The 15392-nt window shown below is 55.7% G+C and overlaps 4 protein-coding genes across 4 annotated transcripts; 2 read left to right on the forward strand and 2 right to left on the reverse strand.

Moving 5' to 3' along the window:
* Positions 1-3343: 3343 nt before the first annotated feature.
* On the forward strand, positions 3344-5344 carry GGS23DRAFT_560431 (DNA/RNA non-specific endonuclease). Its single transcript, XM_051515887.1, has one exon. The coding sequence runs from the start codon at positions 3629-3631 to the stop codon at positions 4724-4726; it is 1098 nt and encodes a 365-aa protein (XP_051373207.1). The 5' UTR covers positions 3344-3628; the 3' UTR covers positions 4727-5344.
* Positions 5345-8271, reverse strand: GGS23DRAFT_560432 (WD40 repeat-like protein). The gene is made up of 3 exons (XM_051515888.1): positions 7981-8271; positions 7666-7781; positions 5345-7615 (listed from the first exon to the last, which is right to left on the reverse strand). The coding sequence occupies exons 1-3, from the start codon at positions 8060-8062 to the stop codon at positions 5981-5983; spliced, it is 1833 nt and encodes a 610-aa protein (XP_051373208.1). The 5' UTR covers positions 8063-8271; the 3' UTR covers positions 5345-5980.
* A 1633-nt stretch (positions 8272-9904) lies between these two features.
* Positions 9905-12384, forward strand: GGS23DRAFT_449483 (MBOAT, membrane-bound O-acyltransferase family-domain-containing protein). Its single transcript, XM_051514010.1, has 4 exons — positions 9905-10342; positions 10407-10447; positions 10520-11531; positions 11638-12384. Exons 1-4 carry the CDS (start codon positions 10090-10092, stop codon positions 11865-11867), a joined length of 1536 nt encoding a protein of 511 aa, XP_051373209.1. The 5' UTR covers positions 9905-10089; the 3' UTR covers positions 11868-12384.
* A 13-nt stretch (positions 12385-12397) lies between these two features.
* On the reverse strand, positions 12398-14863 carry GGS23DRAFT_560439 (uncharacterized protein). Its single transcript, XM_051515889.1, has 2 exons — positions 14759-14863; positions 12398-14669 (listed from the first exon to the last, which is right to left on the reverse strand). The coding sequence occupies exon 2, from the start codon at positions 14572-14574 to the stop codon at positions 12676-12678; it is 1899 nt and encodes a 632-aa protein (XP_051373210.1). The 5' UTR covers positions 14575-14669; positions 14759-14863; the 3' UTR covers positions 12398-12675.
* Between the last annotated feature and the right edge of the window lie 529 nt (positions 14864-15392).

Consider the following 15392-nt stretch of genomic DNA (forward strand, 5'->3'; position numbering starts at 1 on the left):
TACTTAAATACGACTCGCGAGGTGGGGCCGGATATAAAGATCGGTCCGGATTGAGAGAAAGCTTGAAATGACTACAGGGCTCTTCTTGACTGCCTGTCAGTTTCCGCTTGGCAACTCGACGATCTTATTATCCTGAAGCCTTACGGGTCACCCTACCGTCTCCCCGTAATCGTCGCCGCTGCCGTGGTATCTCGTGTCAAAGCCAACCGCTCTGATAAAGACGGAGGGGTCCGAATCGCCAGGGGAACCAGTCCAACGCGAGCAGGCGGGAGGGCCGTCGGACATTAGCGTAAGTGAACCGAAACTATGCCTTTACAGAGTTCTCGAATTTAACCAATGCTTGAAAATGGTTATCAGCCCAATAAAGATTTCGAAGTATAGGCGTTCGTCCCTCTTGAGCTCTATCCCTATATATGGGTATTCTTTTTGACGGACAACGGTCGTCTTGACACTATTCAGAAGACACGTCAGAACATAGAAGAGAGGAGAGGCGACTTAAAATGGTCTCCAAGATTCTAATAATTTGGAAGGTATGTACCTATCTAGGGGAAAACAAGCGTCACTCCGAAGCCCCCACTACCAACCTCCCCTCTTGGGTGATAAGCTCAGCTCACGGGCGACACGAAGGGGTTACGTCGATCACCATAGCCCTACCGCACGAGGAGAGGATTGACCTTTGCCGTATGCACCTAGCTTATGGTATGGTCGGCGCCGTCAGGCACCTCCTTTAATACTTCGCCGTGCTTGAGAGCTCACCCGCTAACTGCGTGAAGGACGTCTACGTAGTATAACACATTGGGTGGCGTTGTTTGCTGGACTGCCGCAGTGACGAATATGCCGAAGTTACCTAGCAGGTATGTCTTCTCGAACTCGCGTCGGGTGGGTGGAGCCCTCGCTTCTTAGGTATGTTTTTATAACTATCATGCTTGGGGCCGAGCTCAACACATGGTTGCTGCTGCCGAGGAGCGTAAACATTACCTACTACGATAAGGTACTATGAGGCAACTAGCACCGCCAGTATAGACGCGAGTCACCCTGCGACTGACGCGCGGTGTATGTGGCGGATAGTAGCAGCGTACTTTCTCATAGTCATGTTTGGGGTGATGTGCATTTCGGAGGAGACGGCGGCGAGAATAATAAGCTCACAAAGAGATCTAATAGTAAGGCGTGAACTAGATGCTAGGTCGTACAGATAAATCCCATCGAATAATAGCAATGGTTAGACACGTGCTCTTTCTACGATGGTCTCCGATGCGCCTCGCTCATCCATTGGGTACCTACCATACAGGGAGGGGGGGGTCTATTGACACTATGTCAGCAACCCTTTCTATAACTAGACATAGTATCTACCTCGTGATAAGAAGGAGTTAAACTCTAGGCTAATATTATTACCATTTCCCGACATAGTTACCATCCGGACATAATGTCTTTATTTTAAAAAAAGGTACATTCCATAGGATTACCCGGTTACCTCTAGGTTACTAAGTACGTACCTTTGTACCTTTATATCTTTTACGTCTATTACCTACCTCCTAACCTCCTACCTACCTACCTACCTACCTCTTCCATAAGTTCGAAGATAGGTTCGAAGATAGGTAGATAGATTCCACGCGCGCGAACTAGCTCCTATAGGTTCGAAGATAGGTAAATAGATTCCACGCGCGAACTAGCTCCCATAGGTTCGCAGATAGGTTCGCAAATAGGTTCGTAGATAGGTTCTAAGATAGGTTCGTAGATAGATAGATTCCACGTACCTAAACTAGCTCCCATAGGTTCGTAGATAGGTTCGAAAATAAATAGATTCTACGCGCGAACTAGCTTCTATAGGTTCGAAGATAGATAGATTCCATACGCCTAAACTAGCTCTTATAGGTTCGAAGATAGATTCGAAGATAAATAAATAGATTCCACGTACCTAAACTAGCTCCCATAGGTTCGTAGATAGGTTCGTAGATAGATAGATTCTACGCACGCAAACTAGCTCCTATAGGTTCGCAGATAAGTTCGAAGATAGATAGATTCTACGTACGAACTAGCTCCTACAGGTTCGCAAATAGGTTCGCAGATAGGTTCTAAGATAGGTTCGCAAATAGATAAATAGATTCCACACGCCTAAACTAGCTCTTACAGGTTCGAAGATAGGTTCGAAGATAGATAGATAGATTCCACGCGCGAACTAGCTCCTATAGGTTCGCAGATAGGTTCGTAGATAGGTTCAAAGATAGGTTCGAAGATAAATAAATAGATTCCACGCGCGAACTAGCTCCTATAGGTTCGCAGATAGGTTCGCAGATAGGTTCAAAAATAGGTTCGCAGATAGATTCGAAGATAGGTTCGTAGATAGGTTCGTAGATAGGTTCGTAGATAGGTAATAAATCATAGTGTTTATAGAAAAAAGATAAAGACAACAGGTAGGTCTAGGTAGATAGATAGGTAGGTAGGTAGATAGGTAGGTAGGTAGGTAGGTAGGTAGGTAGGTAGGTAAGTAGGTAGGTAGGTAGGTAGGTACCTATGGAATATATAGACATTATATCCGTCTGGATATTATCATATCCGTCTGGACATTAGTTCCTACGTAGTCATAAAAACCATCCTAAAATTATAAGAAGGGAAGGTAATAAGGTCGGTACCGCGACCCTTACTATAATTCTTTCAGCTCTTTCGAAAGAATAGGTAACCCTTACCAGATTTAGTTACCGTATCCGTACCCCGACTCTATTACTAACATACTATCCGTAGACCCCCCCCTCCCGGTATAGTACGTACAGAGTGTCGTAATAGTGCAGTCGTCCCTACGGGTGGATAGCATACGGAGGTACTAGAGAGGCATGCCAGTCATGTCGTTCTTATTTCAGGATTTAGAGATCATTTGATTTGTTGGCACGCGGGGATATTAGGCAGTTGAGGGGCAGGTGCCGACCGAGCTGATGACGTAGTTGGCATCGTAGGTACCTTAGGTACCTGTATGACCGACCAGAGAGGGCGTGTACCGGTGCGCAGAGCGCGGTAGGGTATAAGGGCATATGGCCCCGTCGGGTCCAGAGACTGTCAGCTTATCGGGGCATTTCATCAGATGATGGCCCAAAGGCCCGTTATAGGCCCTCCGGCCTTTGGTAGGGCTGAGAGGGGACGACCAGAGGGGATGGGATGGGGCAGCATGAGCCGCAGCTGGAGCCAACCGTGGATCGGCACGAGGATGGGCTGAATGGAAATCACTGGCTCGTGTGCCGGTACCTTACATACCTAGGTAAGTACCTCTGTACGGGAGGTACTTTGGTACTTGTGTAGGTACCCGCTGGCCCCTCACCTTCTTCCCCTAACCCTTCTTCCCCCCCCCTAATCGGTCGCTATCGATACCACCTAGAGGCTGAAAACCCCCTCCCCTAAAAAAACTTAAAAGTAGATCCGAGATCTTATTCAAGACATCCCCTGCACGCCTCACCACCACGAGGGCGTCCGCAACACTCCCCTCGTGAGCTGCATATTGCTCAGACTCCCGCGCCTGACTTCGCTCACTGGCACTGCCTCTCTCTCTCTCTCTGTCTCTCTCTTCCCCTAGTGCCTGTATAAAATTCATATAGTACCAACCGGTCTGCCCCCTTCGTAGAGCGCTCTCTCTTAGCCCATCATGTCCAAAACCACGTTGGCAGTCATCGCAGCAGCAGGCGCAGGAGCCGGAGCCGCAATAACAGCTACCATGTTCTCATTTCGACAACAGCCAGAACGCCAGACGATATCGACGAGTTCCTCGACCGTCTCCGCCGGAGCAGGTCTAGCGACATCGCCTTCCCCGTCAATCCCCATCCCGGCCAAGCAGATCTTCGCGTCTTCTCCCGCCGACGTCCAGCAACAAACGACAACGACAGCCGCGCTCTCGACCTCGGCGCCCGCGGCGCTAGGCGGGCCTCCCGGCACCCTCGTCGACCCCTCGGGCCTCTTCGCGTACGGCTTCCCGGGTCCCGTAGCGGACATGGCGACGCGGCAGGCGCTGGTCTCCGCGTTCGACCGGCGGCTGCGCAACCCGCACTGGGTGGCCGAGCACATCACGCCGGAATCGTTGGCGCTGCGGGACGGCGACCGGAAGCACAACGTCTTCCTCGAGGACGAGGCGGTGCCGGACCGGTTCCGCGCGCGGCTTAAAGACTACTTCCGCTCGGGGTACGACCGGGGCCACCAGGCGCCGGCCGCTGACGCGCAGTGGAGCCAGTCCGCGATGGACGAGACCTTCTTCCTGACCAACATGTGCCCGCAGGTCGGCGAGGGCTTCAACCGCGACTACTGGGCCCACTTCGAGGCCTTCTGCCGCAGCCTCACCAAGCGCTACCCGAGCGTCCGCATCGTCACGGGACCCCTCTACCTGCCGAAGCGCGACCCGGCCGACAACAAGTGGTACGTGCGGTACGAGGTGATCGGCAACCCGCCCAACGTCGCCGTGCCGACGCACTTCTACAAGGTCATCTTCGCGGAGGAGAGCGCGGCCGGGGCCGGCAGCGGCAACGTCGCCATCGGCGCCTTCGTCCTCCCCAACGCGCCCATCCCCAACGACAAGCCGCTCGCCGACTTCGAGGTCCCCGTCGAGGCCGTCGAGCGCGCCAGCGGCCTCGAGTTCGCCTCGAAGCTGGCCCCCCAGCGCCGCCGCCGCCTGTGCGCCGACACGTCGTGCGCGCTCGTCATCCGCGACTTCGCCGACCGCCAGAAGGCCTTCGCGAAGCCCGGCAAGAAGTAGGAGGCAAGGAGAGAGGCAGAAGGGCGGTAGCAGAGCAGAGCAGGGGAGGGGAGGCAAGGGAGGAAAAGGGGGGAATCGAGGATCATGCGAGGAGCACAAGTCCGCCGGGACAGTGCGGGGTAGGCTGCACTTCCCTCCTCCCTCTCCTCCTCCTCCCGATGGCTACGATCCAATTCTGGTCCCTACTATCCGCTACCCCAACATGTCTCGCGCCACCGCGGGTCGATCACATCCCATCCCCTCGCCTCTGGACGCGCGCATATTCCATTTCACGCACGCACATACACCCATTAGAAACGCGCCACGCACGCACACACGCGGACAAGGCAAGCCCGCACCCTTGTTATTTATGCACGGGCGCCAGCCATCGAGAGCACACGCAGGGCAGAAGGTCTTACCCGCGGCCGCGGCACGGATGGACAGACGGACGACAACGTAGAGAGTGTACATAGCCATCCGCGGCATAGCATATAAGTATCATCGTCCATAGCATATTCGTGTCTTCCCCTCCTCTGTTGTTGATTTAGATAGCATAGCATAGCATAGCATAGTAACCCCCCCCCCCCCCTAATGCACCCACGCACGCGTGCACATATATCTACACATCTATTTTCAGACATGGCCCCCTCCTCCACCCGGGGTACCTTATCTTGCCCTCGACTTAAATAGTACGTAGCCGAACCAGATGTTAAGCACCTGTAAGCATAGATAAGGGAAAAGTCCCTGGGAGAAGCCCCCCCCCTTTTCCCCCTTCCTAACCATCTCGTACTTACGGACGCGTTGAGACACCTTCAGCAACCCCTTCAACGCCCGGGTATCTGCCCTTCTTAGCGAGGAGCCCCTCTTCCCCGTATCTGCACATATTCTTTTTGTATTTCTTCCCACCCCCTTCTTCCACCATTTTCCCCCCGCGCCTACCCGCCGCACGGGCAAGGTCCCGGTTCCCGAGGTACCCGGCCCTGGTACCGCGCGCGTTCCTCCATCAGATGGGTACGCGCCCTGATTTCCCGCTCGCCAGATCCATTCCTATAGGGCCTAGCTATGCGCGCGGTGCAGCTTTCTCTCCCCCCTTCCCACGCACACGCACCGTCTCTTCATGTCGTCGGTGGCTAGTAGCTAGGCTAGAGACTTCGGTTTCTGCGGCCGCTTTTCAGACAGCATGTGGCACTGGGAATTCCTAGTACAATCCGATTAGAGTCTGGTGTCGACCACGAAGAGTCGGGATGCCGTAAACGCGACAAAGTCCGAGGCATCCTAGCGTACTCGTGTATAGTGGCCCTTCTTCTGCTCCATCCGCAGACTCTCTTCTTGGCTAGGAAGAGGCGCCCTTCTCCGGCCCGAGTTGCTGCCGTCGGCCTGCATTTCGGCGCTTCCGGGAGGGAGGACGGGTGGGGGTGGGAAGCCGTGAGGCATGGTGAAATTCGGTGGTGGTATGAGACCCGGCGGGAGCATGCCAGGAGGAGGCGGGGGTGGCAGACCGGCTTTCTGCATCATCTCAGCTATCTTAGCAAAGTCGACTGGGTTAGTGGGATCTAAACCGCCGGGCAATGGCGGAGGCGGAGCGCCAGCGGCCCCAGGCATCGGAAATGGCATAGGATGGGAAGTGCCACCGGAAACGCCGGGAATTTGCGGTGGCGGCGGCGGCGGAACACCATTGATCGGTAGAGAAAGGCCGGGAAGTCCTGGGAGCCCGGCCCCGAGCGGCCTAAGCGGCATTTTCTGATCGACCAGCCCCTCCATTTCGTCTTCGAGCTCTTGCTCTTCCTCTTCTTGACGCTGGCGACGACCACCGCGTCGATCCCAAGTACCTTGTGCTTCGGCGGCCGCCTCGCCGATATGGTACCTATCTTGGAAGATATCCGTCTCTCCGGGCCGGCCTCGGGACCAGAACCTCGTAATCCGATCATTCGAACCCGATGCTAGAATATGGCCGAGGGGGTGCCAATCCAACGACCATATCGCGAAATCATGGGCGTAAGAAACTTTGTGCGTTGGGTATATAGATTGCGCTGGTGCTGTTAACGGGTCGGGGCTCTCGTATACGGCCGTGCTCATAACCTGACCGGCTGGCGTGTTTGGCTCGTCTAGGAGATAATGAAACAGAGACCCTTCGTTACCTCCGGTACTAAGAAAATTGGAGTGAATCGGGTGCCAGGCGAGGGTTGAGATGTCCTTCTCGTGGCCCCTGAGAAGACAGATATCTCTCATCATCCGTATATCGAAAATCCTTGCCGTCTGGTCCCGTGCCGACGTTGCTAGACACCAGCCCATGACGCGCTCGAAGAGAGTTTTAGTAATGGTATTCTTATGGCCATGGAGAGTAGTTAGGCAACGTTGGGTTCTCGGGTCCCAGAGCTTGACGAGATGGTCCTTAGAGCCTGAGACAATCAAGCCTTTCGTAGGGTGCCAATCGCAGCTTTTTGCATCCCAGCCGTGGCCCGATAGCGTTGATTCGGCCACCCCGCCAGCAAAATCGAAGATTTTGAGGGAAGAGTCGTCAGATGCCGTGACGAATTTCGAGTCGTTGGGGCTGAAGGCGAGATCTCTGATAGGGTCATGATGGCCCTGAATCACCTGGACGTTATTGAAGTTGGGCTGCCAGTATTTGATTATGCCATCGTGGTCGGCAGATATCAGCCAGTCGTCACTGTGAGAATAAGCCAAGGCCCGGATAGCGACATCATGGGCTTGCATGATAGTCTCGAAGTTGAACCCGGTCCCGTTCCATAGCGTGAATTCGCCGCTGCTGGAAGCTGTTAATAACCGGCGACCCTCGGGGGTCCAGCGCACCACATTGACCGGGTGCTTGATCTTGTTCAGCGACGAATGAAGATGTTTCGTCGGAACGGAGTCGGCCGGGTTAGTAACCCTCGTCAGGGGAGGGAGCATCTAGAGCTTGTTCAGCACACCGATGAGACCCATCCGGAGATAGAACCCACATCGACGATATAGCTGGCGCTAGGCCGCTCGACCTCGCCCCGAAAGGCGGCCCGGAATCGCGGCTGGCGGTTGCGCATCCAGTGCGCGAGGGTTGAGCCATAGTCGGTCACGGGTCCTGAAGCGACAACGTATTAATAAACGGGGACGTGTAAATGACCGCGGCTAGGTGGTCATGTGCGGCCCTCGGCAGCAGACAGCTGGCTTGGGGACACCCGCACAAACCCAAGCCAAAGCTAAGCGTATAAGCAGAGCGAGGCCGAGGTAATCTGGATCAAAATGGGGGGGGGAGGGGGTTGAGAGGTCCAAGTACTCACGCCGACCTCTGGCTCTCACAAACCCGCCGGATTCGTGTCCGCCACCGGGCGCGCCGTGATCCCCACGCGGATCGTAAGCCATCGTGAGTCTGGCTACATTCGCCTGGGGAACCAGAAGGGTTGCGCAGCTTCGCCGAGGGGCACGGCAGGGTCGATTCAATAGCACTCGCAAGATAGCGTCTCCCTCGCTCTTTTGTGCCTTGGCCGGGTGAGCTGTGGATGATTTTGAGGTGGCTTCGGTAGGGGAAATGGGAATGCAAAGGAACCAGGGCGTGGTTTGTTAGAAGCCACACGGAACGCGGTGACGCACGGGCCGCCATGTACTTTGAGCGCTGCAGAGGCAGTAACTTCGCCTACCCGTTTGTATACATATATATGTTTCTATAGGGATGTTTGTAACGCGTTAGGTAGTGCAGGCACTTATCGAATCGCGCAGCCATAAGGTACCTACCTTCAGGTACCCTACGTACCTACCCAATACAGTAAGTTGCCCTACAACAGCTGCAGCCACGGGAACTTGTTACGGGTTTAGTTTAGGCAGGTAGGGTTGAGGCTGAAGCGATGTCACGGATTCGCGTGTACCTAAGCTATAGGGCAGGTAGGTACCTACCTAAAATACCTGGCCGTCCTGGATGCAGGCCCCATGTCACTGGGAAAATAGAGATAGTCCTCGTCTTCACGTGTCAGCTAACGACGTCACACCAACGCGGCGCTTTACCAACCCAAGTTACCTATTGTGTGTGTGCACATGTCCTGATTACTGTTTCCTTTTGCCTTTTACTTTCTCTATCATCGTCTTCTTTCTTTGGTGGGGGGGAGGGGGTTTCTAGGTAGGTTGCGCCTCAATTTATCCCGCCTGCAAGTCTTCTCTTCACGTTTCCGTCCGATGTTGTACCCGTACCGCTCCCATACCCTCCTTCGCATCCGCACTCCCCTGTCATCCGCGTTTCCTGGACCGGGTGTGGGTGGTAATGCTCGATTTATGACATGTTGGATCTTTGTGCCTGAGGTATGTGCAGACGAGAGATTCTGCGGTAAGGCTGGTCGGGCTTGTCGAGCCACCGCGAGAACGTCTCGGATGCCTCGTTTCTGCCCCACCCAGACGCGGATGGATCTCCCAACGCGGTCGAGGGAAAGGAAAGTGGAAAAGGGTCTCTCAGTCTGCTTCGTCCCCACCCTCGATCGGTAAGGATTTCCTCCGATGCGACGATGGCGAATTTCCTGATTCCTTGCCACCTCAAGATCCGCCCTGCTGGCGGTCCGCGATACGAGTCCGAGAAGGGGACGAGAGGAGAGACGGCGCCAGGAATTCGCGGACAGATTAGGCACATACTTCCTACCTCCTAATATGTATGGATAGGTATCTAATGTATACATGCATCCCTCACACATGCCGTCCATACTAGTAGGTACCTAGATGCTCCCCGCCTATAGGTACCTCTACCTAGGTGTACGTAACCTACCTAAGGTATACTTGCCAAGAGATATCCCAGGATAGACTACCTACCTGATAATTACATAGACTAAACCCATTCCATCAAGATGACCTCCACGCACTTTTGCGCGGCCCTTACATTGTTACCTGTGATAGCTATCATAGATGTAGGTATATGTGTTCGTGGATAATAGCAGGGGACAGATTCAATTCGACCAATCGACAGCATCTACCTAACCCCCAACCCCGTCCTCCCCGTCGACAGCCGCCCGCCCACAGCGACGCATACATACCTACCTCTTAGACGGCACGCACCGCAGCACCTACACACACGACCTAAGCATCGCTTCTACGATCAGTGCTATGTAGCAGTGCTATCTCCCCTTGTTCATAATTCTCCGAGGTTATATTTATACTTATATTTATGTCTAGTTACGCCTCCGTTTCCTCCCCTCTCTCCCCCATCGCCCACTCGTAGGCGCCGCTCTGCCGCGAAGGAGAGAAAGCTCAGAGAGAGCTTTGTTCGAATCGAACCCGCTGCCCTCGCCGTCCCTTACTTGCTCTGTCCTCTCCAGCTACGTAATCAATACTAGAATTTATCAGATGCGCACCGTCAACTCGATCCCATCGTCTGTACCGACGTGATACCGCTCCGCCCGACTGCAGCAACCAATATGGACTCGGCCACCACCACGAGTCTCGAAGCGCCCGCCAGCGCCACCTCCGCCTCCACCTCGCTTCGGCGAGCAGAAAATGCGAAAGAGACCCCGGATACCCGCGAAGCCGGCGAGAAGAAGGCCTCTGCCGTCAGAAAATACCGACACCTCACCGCCGTTCACTCCGAGTCGAGGCCTTCCACGTTGAGCCACGATGCAAGGGCGCCCCCGAGCTTTCTGGGCTTCCGAAACCTGATGGTTATCGTGCTAGGTATAGCGCCACAATCACGATCGCTCTGCCCGCTTGGCCCGCACATCTTGCTAACGCTCTCTAGTGGTGGGTAACCTGCGATTGGTCATAGAGAATATGCAAAAGGTAGGTAGGCGGGCTGGCCACCGGAAATTACACCAAGTTGGATAGTATAATGAAGCTTACACTGGACTCTAGTATGGCAATCTGATATGTCTGACGTGCCACGACTTTCGACGGCAAGACCTAATCCTCGGTTTCCTGCTCTACATACTCGTGCCCTGTCATCTCTTCATCGCCTACTCGTTCGAATGGTATGCTGCGAAGCAAGCCCGGATATCCCGGGCTCAGTCCGTTAGCAAGGGGGTTTCGTCGACACCGACGGAAGACCAACAAGCAAGGTTCGAGTCGAAGTGGAAGAGTATTCGGACGGCGCATCTCTTCAATGCGACCCTCGCCCTCGCCGTCAATAGCTGGGTCGTCTACTTCCATATCCACCACCCGCTGATCGGCACCATCACCGAGCTTCACGTCATCATCGTCTACATGAAGGTCATCTCGTACGCTTTCGCAAACAGGGATCTAAGACACGCGTATCTCCACTCGGTTAAGGGCGAGGCGTCCGTCCTACCCGACCTGTACGCGCAGTGTCCGTATCCTCAGAACATCACGATGGGGAACCTGGTCTACTTCTGGTGGGCCCCGACCCTCGTTTATCAGCCCGTCTACCCACGCTCGGGGAAGATCCGATGGATCTTCGTCCTAAAGCGGCTCGGCGAGGTTGTCTGCTTAAGCGTCTTTATATGGTTTTGCAGTGCTCAGTATGCCGCTCCCGTACTGTGGAACTCGCTCGACAAGATCGACCACCTGGATTTCGTTTCCATTGTCGAACGGCTCCTGAAGCTGTCGACCATCTCTCTCGTCATCTGGCTAGCCGGCTTCTTCGCCCTCTTCCAGTCGGCGCTCAACGCACTAGCCGAGATCATGCGCTTCGGCGACCGCGCCTTCTACGACGACTGGTGGAATTCGGCCGGTTTGGGCGACTACTGGCGCTTGTGGAACAAGCCTGTCTACCAGTTCATGAAGAGGCACATCTTCTCGCCGCTAATCAGCAGGGGCTGGGACATGACCTCCGCCAGCGTTGCCGTGTTCTTCGTTTCAGCCGTGCTACACGAACTGCTCGTTGGCATACCGACGAAGAACGTTATTGGTACGTAACCTGCCCCGCACCATCTTCTTCGGCAACGTTTTCGTGGAGAAAACAAAGAAGGAAACCCCCCATTTAAATGTGTGCTGACTTGTTGGGTGACGGGTAGGCGTCGCGTTTATGGGCATGATCATCCAGATCCCGCTGATCTGGATCACGCGAGTCTTCGAGAGGATGAAGGGCCCTAACGGCCAGCTCATCGGCAACTGCATCTTCTGGGTCTCGTTCACGATCCTCGGCCAGCCCTTCGCCGCCCTCGTCTACTTCTACGCCTGGCAGGCTAAGTACGGCTCCGTGGCGAAGAAGATGGCGTCGAACCAGACGGTCGCGCTACCCTAATCCCGGATAGGATGGGGCAAAAAGGTCGTGGCCTGTTTCGATAATGAGAAGGCGGCTTCACTCTGCTCACGGGGCGCAACGGGAAATAACACATGAACCAAAAGGGAAACCCCCCAGGAGGGATCGCATGGAGGTAAGGACATATATAATAGTTAACAGACGGCGCTATGTCGGGGGGGTGGTCGGACGTTTTTGAATATTATTTTTTCATGTCTCGCTACCGCATTCAACGCGTAATATTCTCGTGTGTACCGACGCCACTATATAGGTATGTGATTCAAGTCGGATAGCTTCGCGGGACGGACGCCCTTGGGTGCGATACGGTAGAGTGTGCTGGCTATAGGAAGGCAGGCAGGCGGGGGAGGTCCACGTTGTGTCTAGTGGCAGGTGTCTCGACCGATCATGTCGGTTACACACCGCGCCGAACCGGCTCTTCTACATACAGATAGTAGGATATGTTTACTCCCGTGAAGACATTAACTACCCGCTTACAGACTGACTGACTGACTGGACGTTTGCTATCGAGGGCAAGGCGTCACAGGTGAAGCCCACGAGAATGAATGCGATACACGTGCTGCGTATAAGGATAACTATATAAAAAAAAACACCTAGTGTTGATTACCAATTACCTATACTTTCTTAGCACCCTCCTTTCCCTTGCCTTCAGGGAGGTTACCTATGTTTTTGACCTAGTGCGTATAGCAAAAACGTATATATCAATTCATACCCAAAGACCGCAGACACGCAAGGAACGAATTTTCAACCCGCCCGCCTTCCCACCGTCCTCTTTTTCTCCTTTCCTCGTTCCTCAGCTCCTCAGTCTGGACCCGGGCCCGAGCCCGATGCCCAGCGCGGCGACGAGCAGCGCCGCGTTAAACCCGGCCATCAGGTAGAACGGCGCACCGGGTGCCGCCACGTCGAACAGGTAGCCGCCGAGCTTGGTAAGCAGCAGGATGGCCGCGCCGCCGCACCACGAGTACACGCCGGCGATCGAGCCCTTGAGCTGCACGCGCGACTTCGCTACCTGCGTCCCGTCAGCGCCGCTACCTTGCTGCTGCTGCTGCTGCTGCTGCTCTCCTCCCATGAGGGCATCTGTTTCTATATTGTCCTCCTCCGCCCCCGCGTCTCCGTTGTCGGCGGCCCGGACGACGGGCGCGTCCGCGTTCAGGACGCCGCGCCCCAGGGACCCGAGGCTGCACACGATGGCGCCGATCTGGCTGATACCGATGAGCACGGCGATGAGAAAGACGGCGGGCCCGCCGCCGCGCCCGTCCGCGTCCTTGTACTCGGGGCTGCGGAGCCGGGGGAACGCGAGGTACCCGACGACGCCTAGGAGGGCGGCGAGCACGAGGGGTAAGTCGACGCCGACGCTGCCGCCGCCTTCTTTCGAGCTCTGCCGCCGCCACAGGACTAGCCGGCCGCTAGCGTACCCGAAGAGCGGCGCGCACAGCAGGGCCGCTAGCTGCGCGACCCCGGTCAGGATCGACGCGAGCACGTACGCGGCGCGACACTCCTTCTTGAGTTCGGGAGAGGGGTCGTTGGGCGAGCCGCGGCAAAAGCCGTTATCGATAAAGAAGGCGTTGACGTAGAGCGGTACGAACAGCGAGATGGCCACGGTGCTCGCGCGTGCCACGAAGCCGCCGAGGTACCCGAGCGCGATGTTCGGGTCCGTGAAGCCGAGGCGTAGCGAGGAGAGCAGCAGACGCCGGTACGGAAGCGGTCTGCCCGCCGTTGTGGGTCGTAGCCCCTCGTTCTGCGACCTGCGAAGACCGAGGAGCATGCGCCACCCCTTCCCTTCTTCGCCCCTTAGGCCGCGCAGACCGAAGAATACGAAGACGGCGACGAAGAGCGCGACGACACTCACGACGTAGAAGCTATACGTAATGGCCTGCGCCGGCGTGACGCCCTCTTCGCTGGAGAAATGCGCCGGTAGTGGTAAAAAGAGCGCAAGAGCGAGGAGGGCTCCGCAACCAGTGAACAGACCCACGTAACCCGCCAGCGCTGATGGCCGCCTGCTTTTGGCTTCGGCATCGGCGCCCGTGTCAGCGCCTTCGGAATCAGCGCTACCCGACGGGCCTCCCTGGTTGCGGGATAGTTCCCTCGTGAAGCTCTCTGGGGTAATCGTGGCGTCACTCTCGAGGCTTATGGCCACGCTGTCCCTCTGGTCATTGGTGGAGGGCTTCCGGCTCGAACCTTCGCTGCCGCCGGGGCTATCCTCGGCCTCCTCCTCGTCGCTCGGGGCAGATGCCCCCGGCGAGGGCCCGTCGTCAGTGAGCACGGGAAGTATGGCGGTGACCATGGTGGCGGCGGCGGTGGCGCCGATGGCGAAGGCAATCCGGGCCAGGACGAGGCTGGGGTAGACGTCGCGGGCCTGGACGAAGACAAAGAGGCTAAAGGCGATGATAGCATAACCGAGGACGGCGACCCAGCGCACGCCCAGGCGATCACTGACGAGGCCCCAGGCGGGACAGGCGACGAGCGCGACGAGCTCGTCGACGAAGCCGAGAGTTCCGACAACATCGCCGACGCCCGTCTTAACGCCCAGCAAGTCGGTGATGACAAAAGACACAGCCGAGTTTAGGAAAACAAGGAAAGAGATGCTAAAAAGCGCGATTCCCAACAGGTAGGTGATGGCGTGTAGCGGGGTGGCCGTCGGGCTGAAGGGCAGGACCCGCGATAGGAAGTGGGCGTGGGGATGTGGTGCCATGGTCGCCAGGGTCAGTGGTGGCGTCGCTCGTCCGGGGGGGTCGGGGACCGAAGTCGGAGGGGTTGATCAAACCTCGACGCGTGGAGAGAAGAGAGCTGGAAGAGGCGCGATTTGCTGGTCAGCGTCGCAATCAGATCTATATGGTATGGGCCCTAGGTATATTGAAACGAGCGAGATTGCCTACTTTTTTCCATCGAGATGGAAGAGATGGGCGTCGGCGCTGGGGGAATTCCAGCTGCGAGATGTTGGTAGAAATCAATGTGAGTTGTAACTTGTAAGTGGTGGGACGAGGGAGATTTCGAGGGATGTAGGGAAGCTCTCTTTATTGAGCTCGAGCTCGAGCAGGTTACAGACGAGCCGAACTAAGTCCCCTGTAGCTCATCCCAACCTCTAATCGTATCAAGTTCAGGTACCTAGGAGGTAGGTAGGTACAGGTACCTACAGGTACCCACGTAGGTGTCCCTCAGTGCAGGTACGTAGGTAGGTACCCGGCCTACTAGTCTGCGTGATGGGTTCAAGGGCTGCCTGTTGGGGGGTATCAAGACGGAACTTCATCGTCTTCCTCTCCTAAGGCCCTCCCGATAGCTCCCAAGCTAGCATGTAACTCGAAGGCCAACCTTTCCCTACTTCATCCTCATTGTTTGGGTAAAGTGTGTCAAGTTAAGATTGGTGTCTAGACGTGGGTCTCCCGTTCGCCGAGTAGCGGTTCTTCTGTTCATTCATTGAAGGCATTCAGGAATTACTCAGTCATTTAAGCTAGCGAGCCTTTCCCTCTCGTCTCTTTGCTGGATCACACCATTCGCCGTTTGGTTTCAATT

This window comes from Durotheca rogersii (assembly GCF_024521655.1).
Source record: "Durotheca rogersii strain YMJ 92031201 chromosome Unknown GGS23scaffold_6, whole genome shotgun sequence".
Classification (NCBI taxonomy): domain Eukaryota; kingdom Fungi; phylum Ascomycota; class Sordariomycetes; order Xylariales; family Xylariaceae; genus Durotheca; species Durotheca rogersii.

Excerpts from the sequence above, each read along its gene's own strand:
- GGS23DRAFT_449483 (XM_051514010.1), top strand. The coding sequence starts at position 10,090 with ATGGACTCGGCCACCACCACGAGTCTCGAAGCGCCCGCCAGCGCCACC. Across the intron at positions 10,448-10,519 it reads TCATAGAGAATATGCAAAAG|TATGGCAATCTGATATGTCT; the intron begins GTAGGTAGGCGG and ends ACTGGACTCTAG. Across the intron at positions 11,532-11,637 it reads ACCGACGAAGAACGTTATTG|GCGTCGCGTTTATGGGCATG; the intron begins GTACGTAACCTG and ends GGTGACGGGTAG.
- GGS23DRAFT_560432 (XM_051515888.1), bottom strand. The coding sequence starts at position 8,062 with ATGGCTTACGATCCGCGTGGGGATCACGGCGCGCCCGGTGGCGGACAC. Across the intron at positions 7,782-7,980 it reads TGTGAGAGCCAGAGGTCGGC|GACCCGTGACCGACTATGGC; the intron begins GTGAGTACTTGG and ends TTGTCGCTTCAG. Across the intron at positions 7,616-7,665 it reads GCGCCAGCTATATCGTCGAT|ATGCTCCCTCCCCTGACGAG; the intron begins GTGGGTTCTATC and ends AACAAGCTCTAG.
- GGS23DRAFT_560439 (XM_051515889.1), bottom strand. The coding sequence starts at position 14,574 with ATGGCACCACATCCCCACGCCCACTTCCTATCGCGGGTCCTGCCCTTC.
- GGS23DRAFT_560431 (XM_051515887.1), top strand. The coding sequence starts at position 3,629 with ATGTCCAAAACCACGTTGGCAGTCATCGCAGCAGCAGGCGCAGGAGCC.